The sequence below is a fragment of the Bombina bombina genome, chromosome 5, assembly GCF_027579735.1.
Source record: "Bombina bombina isolate aBomBom1 chromosome 5, aBomBom1.pri, whole genome shotgun sequence".
Taxonomy (NCBI): Eukaryota; Metazoa; Chordata; class Amphibia; order Anura; family Bombinatoridae; genus Bombina; species Bombina bombina.
Genome location: NC_069503.1, coordinates 337,076,659 through 337,094,158, shown reverse-complemented (window position 1 = coordinate 337,094,158; position 17,500 = coordinate 337,076,659). Strand labels below are relative to the sequence as shown.

The window sequence follows — 17,500 nt, the reverse complement described above, 5'->3', positions numbered from 1 at the left end:
CTCATTCTTAACTCAACTTCAACTTTAGTGCACTTTGTTTTTGCTCACCTTTGGGGTATCGCTCAAGCTAAAGTCAGAACATGGTTTTGTAACGCACTCCATAGAGGTCTATGAGAAGAGGGATTTAGCGTGGTGACTCTATGTGACCTCCAGATATCACCCAAGTGATATCTTTTTACTTTCAACTTGTAATATAAAGGCAAGAATAAGAGCAATATTAATTCAACTTGAGCTGTTTAAGTGCTCAGCAGTGCTAATATTTGTGTGCTCCACTTGCAATATAACCCATTGTTTTTTATTTAAAAGTATAGAAAGGTCAAATTTAAAATGTGCATGGGTGCATTTCAATTTTACATAGAAGCATTTTGCAATATACTTCCATTAGCATAAATGATTCTAGTAAAAGTCATTACTGTTTTTCAGTGGCATACGCACTTATGCTGGGAGGGTCCATGCACAGGTACCAAGACTTCCCAGAGAGTCAGCAGTGGCTTGCATGACACAAATTAAGGGCTAGATTACAAGTGTTGTGCTCAAGCAAAAAAAATGTATTGAGTTAGTGTGACTGAATACCTCGCGTAAAGTGTAAAGGTTAAAAAAAATGTGCACCAAAACACATAAAAAATACATAAAAATAAATTGTCACACTCAAATACACAGTTTCTGATTATAATTATTCACATAAATATTAATACTTTTTTATAAGGGTTAAAACGTATTTGGCGTTTGACTGGAAAGAGCTATAATTTGTGTGTATATATCTATATATAAATATATCTATATCTGTCTATCTATCTATCTATCTATCTATCTATCTATCTATCTAAATATATATATATATGATTAAGAAGATATGTTTGCTACACGACAGGTACATCAAATTCAATTTAAAACACTGTGGGGGCTAGATTACGAGTAGAGTGCAAACATTTGCGTCCGAGCGATAAGGGGTTTATTGTGAGGGTTTGCACTCATCGGGTTTACCACTGGTATTAAGAGTTGAAAGTAAATGCGATTGCTTGAATTTAATTGCGATTTACACTTGAATGATTAATGCGACTTCAGAGCTCTGGTTAACTGTTTCGCGAAAGTAAAAAGTGTCACAAAACACATAAAAAATACATTAGAAAGTAAACAGACTCATAATAACACCATCTAATAAAAATGATTAGGGGTTAATAACATTATGTAGGTGGCAGTGAAGTTGGGGGCAGCAGATTAGGGGTGGGTCATAATAAATAATAATATAAATAAATAATAAAATAAAGACAATTCAAAAACAGAATTACTGAGTTGGAAAAAGGATCACCCCCTCCTCAAATTACTTGTAAACTCAATCAGGTGTAGCTAATCACCTTCTTAACGGCACACCCATTTGACTTTCAACTGTGATCAGCTGTGGGCATATTGATTAGCTTAGCATGAAAAGAGTCTTCCTGGAGCATCTCAGTCCTTGGTAGTGAAACTGAAGCAAACAATCAACTATGGGTGGCAAGGCACTGTAAAAAGATCTCCGGAATAAAGTTGTGGATAAGCACAAGTCAGAAGATGGATACAAGAAAATATCAAAGGCTTTATCAATGCCTAAAAGCACAGTGAAGTCTATTTTTAAGAAGTGAAAGGAATTTGGTACAACACAGACTCTCTCTGGATCAGGACGTTACTCCAAACTGGATGAAAGAGCCAGGAGGAAACTGGTCAGAGGCTACCAAGAGGCCCACAACAACTCTGAAGCAGTTACAGGAATTTATGACAAAGAGTGGTCATTGTGTGCATGTGACAAAAATATCACAAATTCTCCACAAATGTAGCTTGTATGGGAGGGTTTCAAGAAAAAAGCCACTCCACAAGACAGGCCACATGCAGTCACGACTGAGCTTTGCCATAACACCTAGGAGATTCTGAGGCCACATGGAAAAAGGTGTTATGGACAGATGAGACAAAAATTTAATTATTTCCTCAACACCAAACAAAATGTCTGGAGGAAATCCAATACAGCTCACCATCCAAATAACATCATACCTAAAGTATGGAGTGGTAATATCCTGTTATGGGGGGTTTCTCTGCAGCAGGCACTGGAGCACTTGTCAGGAATAAAAGAATAATGGATGGGGCAAAATACCATTAAATTCTTGAGGAAAATCTGCTGCCCTTGGCCTGGAAGTTGTCAATGGGAAGAAGGTTTACCGTCCAACATGACAATGACTCAAAGCACACAGCAAAAATTACCACACAGTGGTTGAAGGAGAAAAATGTGAATGTCCTTGCATGGCCTAGTCAGAGCCCAGACTTAAACCCCATTGAAATTCTGTGGCATGACTTGAAGATTGCAGTCCACAAACAGTCACCATCAAATGTATCGGAACAGGAGCAAGTTCTGCAAAGAAGAGTGGCAAATATTGCACAGTCTAGATGTGCAAAGTAAGTAGAGACATATCCCAACAGACTAAAGGCTGTAATTAATGCAAAAGGTGGTTCAACAAAATACTGACACAAGGGGGTGATCCTTTTATCCAATTTAGTGATTATGTTTTTGAATTGTTTTTATTTTTGTCTGACATGTTGGTGGTATATCTTTAACTTGGATGTTATAAATTGCACTAAAAACAACTGGATAAACAAAAACTGTGTCTGTCTTTATTTCAGGCTGCAAAGCAACAACATTTTCAAGGGAGGTGATTATTTTCAATACACATTGTATATATACAGTATATGTGTGTGTGTGTGTGTGCATATTTATTTCTATATGTGTGCATATGTATGTATGTGTGCAGTGTTTTAAATTTATATTCTAATACCAAACCAAAGTGCCAAAGTAAATGAAGAACTCCAGTATTTGACCTTCAGCTCAGCATTAGAGTGATAGCTGACATGAGTTTTTTAAAATATATAACATAGCCTGGAAACTAAAGCTTCTAAAACCAATATTAAAATTAGATTTTTTTTAAAAATTAGATTCCAACACATTTCTTAGACGTGCTTTGTGTGTAATCCCTGTGTTTTTTGTGTATAATCCCTGTGTGTTTTGTGTGTAATCCCTGTGTGCTTTGTGTGTAATCCCTATGTGGTTTGTGTGTTATCCCTGTGTGCTTTGTGTGTTATCCCTGTGTGCTTTGTGTGTAATCCCTGTGTGCTTTGTGTGTTATCCCTGTGTGCTTTGTGTGTAATCCCTGTGTGTTTTGTGTGTAATCCCTATGTGGTTTGTGTTATCCCTGTGTGTTTTGTGTGTTATCCCTGTGTGCTTTGTGTGTAATCCCTGTGTGCTTTGTGTGTAATCACTGTGTGTTTTGCTGTGTGCTTGGTGTGTAATCCCTGTGTGCTTTGTGTGTAATCCCTGTGTGGTTTGCTGTGTGCTTGGTGTGTAATCCCTGTGTGCTTTGTGTGTAATCCCTGTGTGTTTTGCTGTGTGCTTGGTGTATAATCCCTGGGTGCTTTGTGTGTAATCCCTGTGTTCTTTGTGTGTAATCCCTGTGTGTTTTGTGTGTTATCCCTGTGTGCTTTGTGTGTAATCCCTGTGTGCTTTGTGTGTAATCCCTGTGTTCTTTGTGTGCAATCCCTGTGTGTTTTGTGTGTTATCCATGTGTTCTTTGTGTGTAATCCCTGTGTGCTTTGTGTGTAATCCCTGTGTGTTTTGTGTGTAATCCCTGTGTGTTTGTGTGTAAATCCCTGTGTGTTTTGTGTGTAATCCCTGTGTGCTTTGTGTGTTATCCCTGTGTGCTTTGTGTGTAATCCCTGTGTGTTTTGCTGTGTGCTTTGTGTTTAATCCCTGTGTGCTTTGTGTGTTATTCCTGTGTGTTTTGTGTGTAATCCATGTGTGCTTTGTGTGTTATCCCTGTGTCCTTTGTGTGTAATCCGGGTGTGTTTTGATGTGTGCTTTGTGTGTAATCCCTGTGTGCTTTGTGTGTTATCCCTGTGTGCTTTGTGTGTAAATTCCTGTGTGTGTTGTGTGTTATCCCACCCTGTGTGCTTTGTGTGTAATCCCTGTGTGCTTTGTGTGCAATCCCTGTGTGTGTTGGGTGTTATCCCACCCTGTGTGCTTTGTGTGTAATCTCTGTGTGCTTTGTGTGTAATCCCTGTGTGTGTTGTGTGTTATCCCACCCTGTGTGCTTTGTGTCTAATCCCTGTGTGCTTTTTGTGTCATCCCTGTGTGTGTTGTGTGTTATCCCACCCTGTGTGCTTTGTGTGTAATCCCTGTGTGCTTTGTGTGTAATCCCTGTGTGCTTTGTGTGTAATCCCTGTGTGTGTTGTGTGTTATCCCACCCTGTGTGCTTTGTGTGTAATCCCTGTGTGCGTTGTGTGTTATCCCTCATTTGGATGTAACATTTAAATGCTCTACTACATTACAGCATTTCACTATCACACTTGTATTTCCCTTTTACAGTGCATGTGTCTATAAACACAAATGTACTTCTTTTACCCAATCATTTTTTTTTTATTTTACCTTATGGATCTATTAGTATTCATTTTATTAAAATCTTAAATTGAGCTAAATAAGGAGTACACAATGCGGTGTTCTTTCTACCTAAAAAACAGTAATCATATGGTACCTAGTCCTAATTATGTTCCTTTTTTAACAGCTTCTAGTTTAAACAGCAATTGTGCTTATCCACCTTAAGTGAACAAATAAAACATAGGCTGTTAGAGGTGTAGGGGGAGGGATTTCAAGATAAAAGCACACTGAGGAGAGAGTGATACAGATTCTGCTGGGGATACGCAATCTGATACCACAGAGTGAAACAGTAATGAGATCATTCCTATGTAAGACAGTAGAGAGTAGTAGGAAAATACAGAGACAGAAAGACAAGGTGGAAAGGTCGAGTTTCCAAATGTAACATGGTGCTTCTACACACAAACCTCTTCTTACAGTAACGATAAAAAAGGACAGAAGCTTCCTTAGTACAAAGGAATCTAATCTGTGTTACCTGGGTTTAAGCATTATTTTATTAATCTACTTGGGCATCTGAAGAAAGAAATGAAATAACTGGATTGAAAAGAAGAAAGCTGCACTGTAAACTGCATCAGCACCTTGGACAGAGCTTTCTTATTTTATGATGCAAATCATCTGGCTATATTAATGTATATATATACTTCTGCTATGTATTTTAAAGTTTGTTGTACTCAGGAGTTTTAACATTTGAACAACCGTGGATATGTCTTAAATGACCATTTTTAAATTACTTTTAAATATGTTGAAGAAAAAGTTTGGATACATCAGAATGCCAAAACGGAAGGAATAGCAAAGGTGGTTGTTTGTTTACCCCCTGCTTTGCTGATCTGGAAGGAATGATGCCCGGGTCAGCATGTGCACCAGTCGTCAGATCATTGGAAGCCTCATGGTGCTGTCTGTGCTGGAGATAGGGCTGGGTTTGTCCAGTGTGGCTGTAGGAGTTGTCAGCTTCTTGAGGGTCAGGACAGTGCAGAAGCCCCAGCTGGGAGACTTTTCTCCGGTATGGAGCGGTGCGTGTGTACGTTAGTAATTTCAATATTTTCTAATTTACTATAATTAATCAGTATGTAAGTCTTATCTAAGCCATACAATGTATTATATCATTATTGCATTTGTTTAGCGATTTGTCATATACAGTTAAAATTATTTAAAATGGAGTGTGAGTGATCCTGTCCTGTAAATCTGTGTCCTTTCAAGACATTGTCAGAGTTTAAAAGAAGACTGGGTATTTTTTAATATACTTATAACACACCATGAAAACATTCCCACATATCATACAAGTGATGTGTGTACTGAAATAAACATATGAAGGAAACATTCAATGACTTAATTATCACTGCTTAAAATCACGCTAAATAAAATACTAAGTCATACCTTTCAACTGAAGTGTGACATGATATATATATATATATATAGACAATTTATCAAATTTTTTATCTTGCATATTAATGAAGGTTTAATGATTTAAATTTTCAATGAACCATGGAAGTGGTGTGTATGGATAGATAGATTGATGATCAATAGATTGATAATGTAAATATCTATCATCTGTCTATCTATCTATATATTTTTCTATCTATCTATCTATTTATACATATCTATATCAGCAGAATTCAAGGACAGTAGCTATACTCTTAAATCTAATTTATATCATAGGGTACAGTAATACCTTGCCCTATGGATACTGCTGTAAGATTTCTTCAGGGCTTCCTCGCTTGCTGGATATCATTTTATATGAAATACAATGTTTGTCTCTTTGTGTTTGTAGATATACCAAATCTCTTTTGCTATTAATTTTAGAACAGACAGCTGTGATATTTTTCATTCACATCAGAAAGGTGCAGTAGGCTTGGACATTCATATACTATTGTACAATTTCTAAGCAAATGGTTAAGTGCTGTTTCTGGTTAAACTGATCATAAACATTGATATAATATTATACCAGCTGCCATTATGTTATAAACCATTTTTTTAAATATATACATATTTTTGTTTTTTACTTAGATGTTTCTATTAATTTTAAACATTTGTTTTCTACAGCAGTTAAAGGGACACAACCCAAATTCTTTCTTTTGTGATTCAGATAGAGCATGACATTTTAAGCTTCATTCTCTTGGTATTTTTTTTTTTTTTTTTAAATGCAAGAATATAATTTTAGACGCCGGCCCATTTTTGGTGAACAACCTGAGTTGTTCTTGCTGATTGGTGGATAAATTCATCCACCAATAAAAAGTGCTATCCAGGGTTATGAACCAAAAAACTTAGATGCCTTCTTTTTCAAATAAAGATAGCAAGAGAAGAAAAATTGATAATAGGAGTAAATTAGAAAGTTGCTTAAAATTGCATGCTCTATCTGAATCACAAAATAACAAATTTGGGTTCAGTGTCCCTTTAACTAGTGTGACAAAAACATCATGTTAAGCAGAAGTGGAAGCTAAATAGAGAAATATATTTTGTCATAACTCACCATGCTGCCTAACCTAATGTCTGTGTTTTAGTCTACCAAATGGTCTTTTATATATTCTGGGATGATAATTGATTGAGTGTCATCAAAGGAAACAACTTCTCATGTGTGCAATATTGTTTAGAAATATAACTTTATTTTGTAAGGAAAGCAATTGCGTAGGGATATAACCAATTTAACCAATCTGAGATATTTGTTAGTTCTCTCTCAGCCCAAATTTTTTAGTCAGATAGAGCATGCAATTTTAAACATCTTTCCAATTTACTTCTATTATATAATTTGCTTCATATACTTGATATGCTTTGTTGAAAAGCATACCTAAATAGGAGCAGCCCAGGAGCTGCTGATTGGTGGCTGTACATAGATGCCTCATGTTATTGGCTCACCCATGTGCATTGTGATTTCTTCAACAAAGGTTACATAAAGAATGAAGCAAAATAGATATAGTAGTAAATTGGAAAGTTGTTTAACCCCTTAACGACCAGTGCTGTACCCTGTACTGCACTGGTTGTTTAGCCCTTAAGGACCAGCTCCATACCCTGTATGGTGCTGCTTTCTTGGAGTTAGCATGCCACTTGTTATCTAGCAGCCCTTTCTGTGGCAATCTCACTGACAGTGGTGAGATCAAGCTATTTCTGCATACCCCACAAGAGAAGCAGTGCAGAAATAGTAGTGCAGAACATTGCTCTGTGTCCCTCTCTGTATCAGGTTACGATGGTGCCGTGGTGGTGTGGGAGGGTAAGGAGGAAGGCCCATCACTGGAGGGTGGTGGGAGAGGTTGGGACCACTACACTGAAGAAAAGGATTTCCACAGCGAGAGGGAGGGAGGTAGGGGGAGAAGGGAGCTATCCACTACCTAGAGAAAATGAGTTTTGAGAGGGGAGACGGGGGCCCTACAGAATGTGTGCTTGGAAGGGGGCCGATAAACTACAGAATTCTTTCTTTATATGTATATAAAAATAGGGAAAAAAAGTATACATTTATATAAACTGGGTACTGGCAGACAGCTGCCAGTACCTAAGATGGTGGACACTAGTTAGAGGGGGAGGGTTTGAGAGTTGTTTGGGAGGGATCCGAGAGGTGGGAGATTAAGGGGGAATCCTACACTGCAGAAATTTAGAAAAAATAATTAATAATAAAAAAAAATGCCCTAAAACTTTACATTAGCAGATTGTCTACCAGTACTTAAGATGGTGGTGACCAGTAGAGGATGAGGGAGAGAAGAGAGTTGTTTAGGAGAAATCAGCCAGGGATCAGGAGGTGGGAGGTATCAGATGGGAGGGTAATCTCTACACTATATAACCTTACAAACTACCTAATTAACCCCATTACTGCCAGGAATTTCAGAAGTGTTGTACACAGTTGCAATTAGCAGGACGCCCGTGGATTTATTTATGAGAGGGCACTTATTGGCTAAAATGCAAGTCTGTCAAAAGAATTGATATAAGGGGATAGTCTGCAGAGGCTTAGATACAAGGTAATCACAGATGTAAAAAGTGTATTAATATAACTGTGTTGGTTATGCAAAACTGAGGAAAGGGTAATCAAGGGATTATCTATCTTTTTAAACAACAACAATTCTGGAGTAAACTGTCCCTTCAAGTGAAATATTTTTTATTGTGCCTATGACAAAGCAACCAGTAAGCACATTCAAAATATGTTTAATCGAAAAAAAATGTTAGGTTAAAACTGTGCATGCTTGACATAACTGATACTTTAATGTTTTTTATTCGCTTACAAATAATAACTCCTACGTTTCTGTTGATGGACAGAGTCACTGCTCAGCAAGCATAAAACCAAAGCATTGCTTTATTAATTGTAGGAACATCCATTTGTAAGAATACAAAACTCTAATACATTTTAAAAATAGCATCTTTTAGAGGCATGTAATACAAAATGGTTAATGCTCACTTAATATGGGCTAGATTACAGTGAACGTTCGGTGTGCGAGAGAGAGATATTTAAAAATAAATGAACATTTTCTTCTAAGTGAAAAACTTTGCAATGTAAAGTATTTCCATTCAGAACACAATAAAGCACAATAAAGCACAAAAGAAAATGCTTTTAAAATTATATTTCTTTCGTCAAGATATTTAAATGGAAAGGGCTCAAATGTATATATATATAAACATACAGACATAAATACATAATAGCCCTTCCCAGGCAAATACCTTGTCATTAACCATATCCCTTTTAACCTTTAAAATACATTTCTTTCTTTATTTATTTTAATCAGGTGTTGAGCAAAATTTTGTTTGCGCTCGAGCACAACCATTCACTTTAAACTTGCAATATGCGTGCTAGTTAGCAGGTCATTATATTGCTTGTATCTATTGTGCACCACTTGTAATCAAAGGAGGGACCTTTTTGGTACCTTTTTATTAAACAGATTTTAAAGGAAGACAAGATTTTTAGAGCTTCTGCTCTTCTTCAGGTCTAAAGCAATACTGATCATTATGATGGAATTTGTAGATTATATTCCAAAAAACATAGGGCTAGATTAAAAATGCCCTGCTATTTAGCACCCGTGCTTGAGCGTAAACCGATCTTTTTGCGCACGTGGGTTAGTTCACATATTACAAGTTGAAAGTAAAAGTATTGTGCTAAACCAACAGGGTCACAGTCCAATGTTATTTTTATTTTAAATACATATTTATATATATATATATTTATACCTCTACCTGTATATCTATTCCTATATATATATATATATATATATAAATATATATATATATATATATATATATATATTTAAAATTAACATTATCACATATGTGTATATATACATATATATATATATATATATATATTTAATAATAAAACATATTTTTTCCTTTGTGAAGAACATAGGAATGTAAAATATGCGTAACACACAGTGTCGGGTTGGCGCACATGAAAACTCAGTTATATTAAGGTGCGTTATTGAAATATAAAATATTAAATACAAGAAAATATTAAATATTAAAATATTAATAACAATTATTAATAATAATTATAGATGTACTAAAAACAATCTAAATGATCCATAGAATATATAGGTTTAACAGTATCTAAAATAATTATTAATAATTATTTTTCAATAAAAATATTTAACTAACGCGACAACTTTAGGATATATAGTTTTTTATATATATATATATATACAATATATATATATATATATTTAAAATGTAAATACAATTTTTATATGTGAAAAACAATGGAATGTGAAATATTTACAGTAAATACACAGTAAAACACATTATTAAATATTATTATAGAACTATTATTTATACACATATTGTATATATATATATATATATATATATATATATATATATTATAGCCCTTTGCAGTCAAATACATGTCCAGATACCTTTGAACCCTTATAAAACATTTTTATGAATATCTATATGACTAATTTTTATCAGATAACTGAGTGTAACACTTTATTTTAATGTATTTATGTCTTGTTTGGTGCAACTTTTATTTTATTCCTAACCTTTTACAATAGGTCTTTAGTCACACTAATCTGACGCTCATAAAATTCTATTGAGCTCAAAAGAATGCATTTACTTCCATATTCTTATATCATGTGCAAGCTAACATTAGCATGCCACTTGTAATCTAGCCCATAATGATTAAAAAAACAGGAGATATATACACACAATTTCAGTCTGCACAAACATACATATATATTCAGGGAGAAAATATCAGTACTATTTAGATAGCAGGTACATACATATAAGGGTGTGCATGCAATCAAGTATAGATACAGAAGGAAAAAAATATATAAGAATCAAAAAATATCAGTTTACAAATACCCATGTAAATTAAATGTAAAATATTAAATGCAGGTACCCTAAAAAGGAGCATATATTATATAAACTGTTGGTAATATGTCAAGGATCCAGAATCAACTTTCAGTCTGGCATATATTAGTCATGTGCTACATTACTATATTATGTATCAAATTATTTTATAATAGATTGATACAATAATTTGGCATTTGAGTCACGTTTTAGTTTGGGTTGGGTTTGTGTAATTACAATGTTTCAGTCATAAAGTGATACGATGAACTGGGAAAACAATATAGCTACACTTAAAGGGACAGTTTCCTCAAAATGCTTTTCCCCTTTAAATTGTTCCCAATGATCAATTTTACCTGCTGGAGAGTATTACATTGTTTACAAATAGCTCCTTTTACTTTATTTCGGAATTTGAAATAGCTGATTTAGCTTGTGGTATCCCAACCATTACTGAGAGTTTCTGGGCTATTGATAAGCCTAAGTAAGCACAGCCAGCAAATAAATTACACTTCCAGTAGGGTGTAGAAGAGTGAAGTTATAAGATGTTCATTTTCCTTGGTTCTCTCTAAATATTGAGCTTTGGATTACAGACAGATATTAGATAATTAAGCGTGAGTGTACACAAAGTGAAAACCTAATGAGATCTGATATTAACTGCAAGCTCAATACATTGTAATAGGTTGTGGTTTAAAAGCACAAAACCTAGCTAATTAATATACACAAATAAACCTGAAAATGCAATTTCTCGTACATTTTATACCCTGCAGCTGTGTAACAAGTAATTGGAAATACATTAAGGGAAAAACAATTTTACAGTATACTGTCCCTTTAATGGGACAGTATACACCAATTTTCATATAACTGCATGTAAAAGACACTACTATAAGGAAGAATATGCAATTTACTGATTTAAAAACTCAGTATAAAACCTGTTAAAAACTTCCTCAAAAGTTCCCAGTTTAACACTGTTGACGAGGTTAGGCTGGGGCACCCAGTAAAAGGGGCTTAGAAAGCAGGAAGAGCAGACACTCCCCCCCCCCCCCCCCCCCCGCGTATGAAAAGACCCTTTAGTTAAACAGGAGCAAGCTTGATTCTGTAGATATCAGTATGCATCTAAAACTTTGGGGCTTGATTAGGAGGATGAAAATCAGCACATATTTTTTTTTTAAAAAAAGACTTATTAAATGTATAATGCATATATATACAGCTATACCAATTGTATCCATATTTTAGTATAATTCCATCCAGAGCAGCTTTAAATATCATATTGTTTTGAAATTTAGATGCAATGTTTCATCCATGGTAATGAACTATCTAGATTTAAAAAGTCAATACTTTCTAGTTTCTACACAGTGTATCTCTAGTTAACCAAATCATAAAGCTGCAGTAATCTTGATCAACTTTTCTCACGTTAATAAGAAAAACAAATAAGTTCAAAAATGAATTACTTAAAGTTTAAAAGGATAGAAAAGTAATCATTGAACTGTTCATGAATGAATTTCATTCACAAAAATGCTTCTAGTAAAATGTATTACTGTTTCAGCAGCATACGCCTATATGCTACATGTACCTAGAGCATTAGGATTCAAACACTATGGCCTCTAGTTATCAAGCCGTCAACATCAAATACGCTGGAATTCTGCAGCATATCTGTGGTGAGGCTGATTTGCTGCAGTTATCAAGCACTACAGCCCGGCAAAAGTAGAATATAGTGACGTAAGCTACGATCCGCCGGACTCAGTCCGACACAGATCAATTCTTACGTCACTCCAGATGTTCTGAACGCAAGTTCGGCACAATCTGACTACTTTTGCTAGTTATCAAAAACCTAGCAAGTACGCTCGCCACTATTCCGGGCCAGCGTACCTGGTTTTCAATCCGCTGCCCTGGAGGTGGCGGATCCCATAGGAATCAATGGGAGACTGACCATAGCGAAAGCTCATGTTCGCTGCTGCCCGACATCCCATTGATTCCTATGGGAAGTGTGTATACCTAACACCCTAACATGTACCCCGAGTCTAAACACCCCTAATCTGCCTCACCATACACCGCCATAACTAAATAAATGTATTACCCCCTAAACCGCCTCTCCCGGAGCCCACCCGCCACTCTAATAAACTTAATACCCCCTAAACCGCCGCTCTCGGAGCCCACCACAACTATAATAAATATGTTAACCCCTAAACCGCCGCTCCAGGACCCCGCCGCCACCTACATAATACCTATTAACCCCTATCCTGCCCCCCCCACACCGCCGCCACTTATAATAAATTTATTAACCCCTATCCTGTCCCCCCCCTACACCGCCGCCACTATAATAAAATTATTAACCCCTAAACCTAAGTCTAACCCTAACCCCCAACCTAACTTAAATATTAATTAAATACATCTAAATAAATATTATTCTTATTAACTAAATTAATCCTATTTAAAACTAAATACTAGTTATTAACTATTTAATAGCTACCTAGATAAAATAAAGTCAAATTTACCTGTAAAATAAAAACTAACCTAAGTTACAATTACACCTAACACTACACTATCATTAAATAAATTATTCCTTTTTAAAACTAAATACTTACCTGTAAAATAAACCCTAAGATAGCTACAATGTAATTAATAATTACATTGTAGCTATTTTAGGATTTATATTTATTTTACAGGTAACTTTCTATTTATTTTAACTAGGTAGAATAGTTATTAAATAGTTATTAACTATTTAATAACTACCTAGCTAAAAGAAATACAAATTTACCTGTAAAATAAATCCTAACCTAAATTACAATTAAACCTAACACTACACTATCATTAACTTAATTAAATTAATTAACTACAAATACCTACAATTAAATACAATAAAATAAACTAACTAAAGTACAAAAAATAAAAAAAACTAAGTTACAAAAAATAAAAAAATATTACAAGAGTTTTAATCTAATTACACCTAATCTAAGCCCCCTAATAAAATAACAAAGCCCCCAAAATAAAAAAAATGCCCTACCCTATTCTAAATTACAAAAGTTAACAGCTCTATTACCTTACCAGCCCTTAAAAGGGCCTTTTGCGGGGCATGCCCCAAAGTAATCAGCTCTTTTGCATGTAAGAAAAAATACAACCCCCCAACATTAAAACCCACCACCCACATACCCCTACTCTAACCCGCCCAAACCCCCCTTAAAAAAACCTAACACTAACCCCCTGAAGATCTCCCTATCTTGAGTCGTCTTTAGCCAGCCGACCACCGATGGAACAGAAGAGGACATCCACAGCGGCCGAAGTCATTATCCAAGGGGCACTGAAGAGGTCTTCCATCCGATAGAAGTCTTCATCCATGCGGCGTCTTCAATCTTCATCCATCCGGAGTGGAGCCTTCTTCAAACAAGCGGACGCGGAGCCATCCTCTTCCAACGATGCCTACCCGATGAATGAATATTCCTTTAAGTGACGTCATCCAAGATGGCGTCCCTCAAATTCCGATTGGCTGATAGGATTCTATCAGCCAATCAGAATAAAGGTAGGAAAAATCTGATTGGCTGATGCAATCAGCCAATCAGATTTAGCTCGCATTCTATTGGCTGATCGGAACAGCTAATAGAATGCGAGCTCAATCTGATTGGCTGATTGGATCAGCCAATCAGATTGAACTTGAATCTAATTGGCTGATTGCATCATCCAATCAGATTTTTCCTACCTTAATTCCAATTGGCTTATAGAATCCTATCAGCCAATCGGAATTCAAGGGATGCCACCTTGGATGACGTCACTTAAAGGAATATCCAATCGTCGGGTAGGCGTCGTTGGAAGAGGATGGCTCCGCGTCGGCTCATTTGAAGAAGGCTCCGCTCCGGATGGATGGATGAAGATTGAAGACGCGGCATGGATGAAGACTTCTATCAGATGGAAGACCTCTTCAGCGCCCCTTGGATGATGACTTCGGCCGCTGCGGATGTCCTCTTCTGTTCCATCGGTGGTCGGCTGGCTGAAGACAACTCAAGGTAGGGAGATCTTCAGGAGGTTAGTGTTAGGTTTATTTAAGGGGGGTTTGGGTTAGAGTAGGGGTCTGTGGGTGGTGGGTTTTAATGTTGGGGGGGGTTGTATTTTTTTTTACATGCAAAAGAGCTGATTACTTTGGGGCATGCCCCGCAAAAGGCCCTTTTAAGGGCTGGTAAGGTAATAGAGCTGTTAACTTTTGTAATTTAGAATAGGGTAGGGCATTTTTTTATTTTGGGGGGCTTTGTTATTTTATTAGGGGGCTTAGATTAGGTGTAATTAGATTAAAAATCTTGTAATATTTTTTTATTTTTTTGTACTTTAGTTATTTATTTAATTGTATTTCATTGTAGGTATTTGTAGTTAATTAATTTAATTAAGTTAATGATAGTGTAGTGTTAGGTTTAATTGTAACTTAGGTTAGGATTTATTTTACAGGTAATTTTGAATTTCTTTTAGCTAGTTCGTTTTAAATAGTTAATAACTATTTAATACCTATTGTACCTAGTTAAAATAAATACAAAGTTACCTGTAAAATAAATATAAATCCTAAGATAGCTACAATGTAATTATTAATAACATTGTAGCTATCTTAGGGTTTATTTTACAGGTAAGTATTTAGTTTTAAATAGGAATAATTTATTTAATGATAGTGTAGTGTTAGGTGTAATTGTAACTTAAGTTAGTTTTTATTTTACAGGTAAATTTGACTTTATTTTATCTAGGTAGCTTTTAAATAGTTAATAACTATTTAATAGCTATTGTACCTAGTTAAAATAAATTTAAATTTGCCTGTAAAATAAAAATAAATCCTAAAATAGCTACAATATAATTATTAGTAATATTGTAGCTATATTAGGGTTTATTTTATAGGTAAGTATTTAGTTTTAAATAGGAATAATTAATTTAATAAGAGTTAAATTTATTTAGATTTATTTAATTAATATTTAAGATAGGGGGTGTTAGGGTTAGTGTTAGACTTAGGTTTAGGGGTTAATAATTTTATTATAGGTTGCGGCGGTATAGGGGGGGGGCAGGATAGGGGTTGATAAATTTATTAGAGGTGGCGACGGTGTAGGGGGGGCAGATTAGGGGTTAATAAGTTTAATATAGGTGGCGGCGGGGTCCGTGAGCGGCGGTTTAGAGGTTAAGCAATTTATTCAGTTGCGGCGGGGTCCGGGATCCGCAGGATAGGGGTTAATAAATTTATTATAGGTAGCGGCGGTATAGGGGGGTAGGATAGGGGTTAATAGGTATTATGTAGGTGGCGGCGGGGTCCGGGAGTGGCGGTTTAGGGGTTAATACATTTATTATAGCTACGGCGGGGTCTAGGAGCGGCGGTTTAGGGGTTAATAACTTTATTTAATTGCGGAGGCTCCGGGGGTGCCGGTATAGGGGGTAGAACAGTGTAGTTTAGTGTGGGTGCTTAGTGACAGCTCATCAATAAAGCTGGGAAAAAGCCGAAGAGCAGCGAGATCGGATGAGTGATAACTATCACAGTCCGCTGCTCATCGCCCCGTACTTGGTGCACGGCTTTTTGACAGCTTTTTTGATAACTTTGGCAAGCGTATTCAGGTCCGCAGCGGCGATGTGATGTGAGCTTAGGCAGGCGTATTGGGGCCGGCGAAGGCAGGTAAGTAGACAAGTTGATAACTAAAGGCCTATGCCTGCTCAGAGGGCTGGCTGTGGTGTGTATTGTGCCAGTAAAGACTTATTAGTGTCATACACTGTGGAGCCTCTGAGGTGTGCTGTTTGAATACTTGTGCACAAGGCACTCAAAGCATATGTGTGTATGCCACTTAATGAAAAAAAGTAGTTCATTTTACTAGAAGTATTCTTGCTAGTGGAAGTATATTGCAAAAAGTTATATTTATTTATCTCTTCTGTTTAACATTTTAATGCACCCATGCATATTTCAATGCCTTTCTTTACCTTTAAATTCAATGGAACATAAAAATAGAAAAAAATGGGTCTGTTGCCCCACAAAATGCTAGTTGTACAATTTCATAGATTATTTGTTAAAGTTGTATTAAAATCTAAAATCTGTCATACATATGAAAAAGCACTATTTAAACATGTACATTTTTTTCTCATAATAAATGTCATATCCAATATTTGTTAATTTAAAAAAAATGCATTTTGAATAAAAAAAAAAATACTTTAGTGTCCTATAAAGTAACACCTCCCTCACAACTCTGGAGTTAATTTAGCTGCTAACTCTAAGGTTCATACATTATGTACATTATGCCCAGGCTGGTAAACTGTGACTGTTTAACTGAGGATTAAGGATGGAAAGGGTACATTTTAATTAAGCTAATGAACAAATGTATTCTTATTATTATTCAAAAGCTAAGTAGCGACGGTTTCTTTTCCATTTTTGCTTCTTTTAAACTTTAAAGTATAAGAACTGTATCTTTGTACTCAAGTCATTGTTATGAATTAGACTTCATTGGCTTATAGAGACCAAAAACTCAGACTGTGTATTGTTCATTCATTCGGCAAATTGATTTTAATGTAGAAGGGGCCTCAAAACCATTCCATATATCTTTTCTCCAATGTCCACTGGCAGAGTACGGTTGGATGGACCAGGGAATGATTTCTATAATGTAAAATTATTGTTTAAGTTCAAATAAATATCTGGGGGTCTCTTGGAACTGTAGAATATTTTCCTTTTGTCGTTATGACAGCTGCTAAAAGGCTTCAGAAAAGCTATTGTAGAAATGATTTATTTAAACATTTCTAATTATGGGCCACATTATGAGTGTGCTAACAGTTACATGCAAGTGATATTGGTTTCATTGCTGCTGTATG

General features: G+C 35.6%; 1 protein-coding gene across 2 annotated transcripts in view; it reads left to right on the top strand.

The window, feature by feature from the left end:
• The first annotated feature begins 5,300 nt into the window (after nt 1-5,300).
• Nucleotides 5,301-17,500, top strand: part of TMEM196 (transmembrane protein 196) — a 62,935-nt gene continuing 50,735 nt past the window's right edge. Inside the window, exon 1 of one of the 2 annotated variants that reach the window (XM_053712995.1) lies at nt 5,301-5,447. In XM_053712995.1, the coding sequence (XP_053568970.1) occupies nt 5,301-5,447 (147 nt within the window). Of the gene's footprint in view, nt 5,466-17,500 lie in introns of both variants that reach the window. The other variant, XM_053712994.1, reaches the window with a different exon arrangement.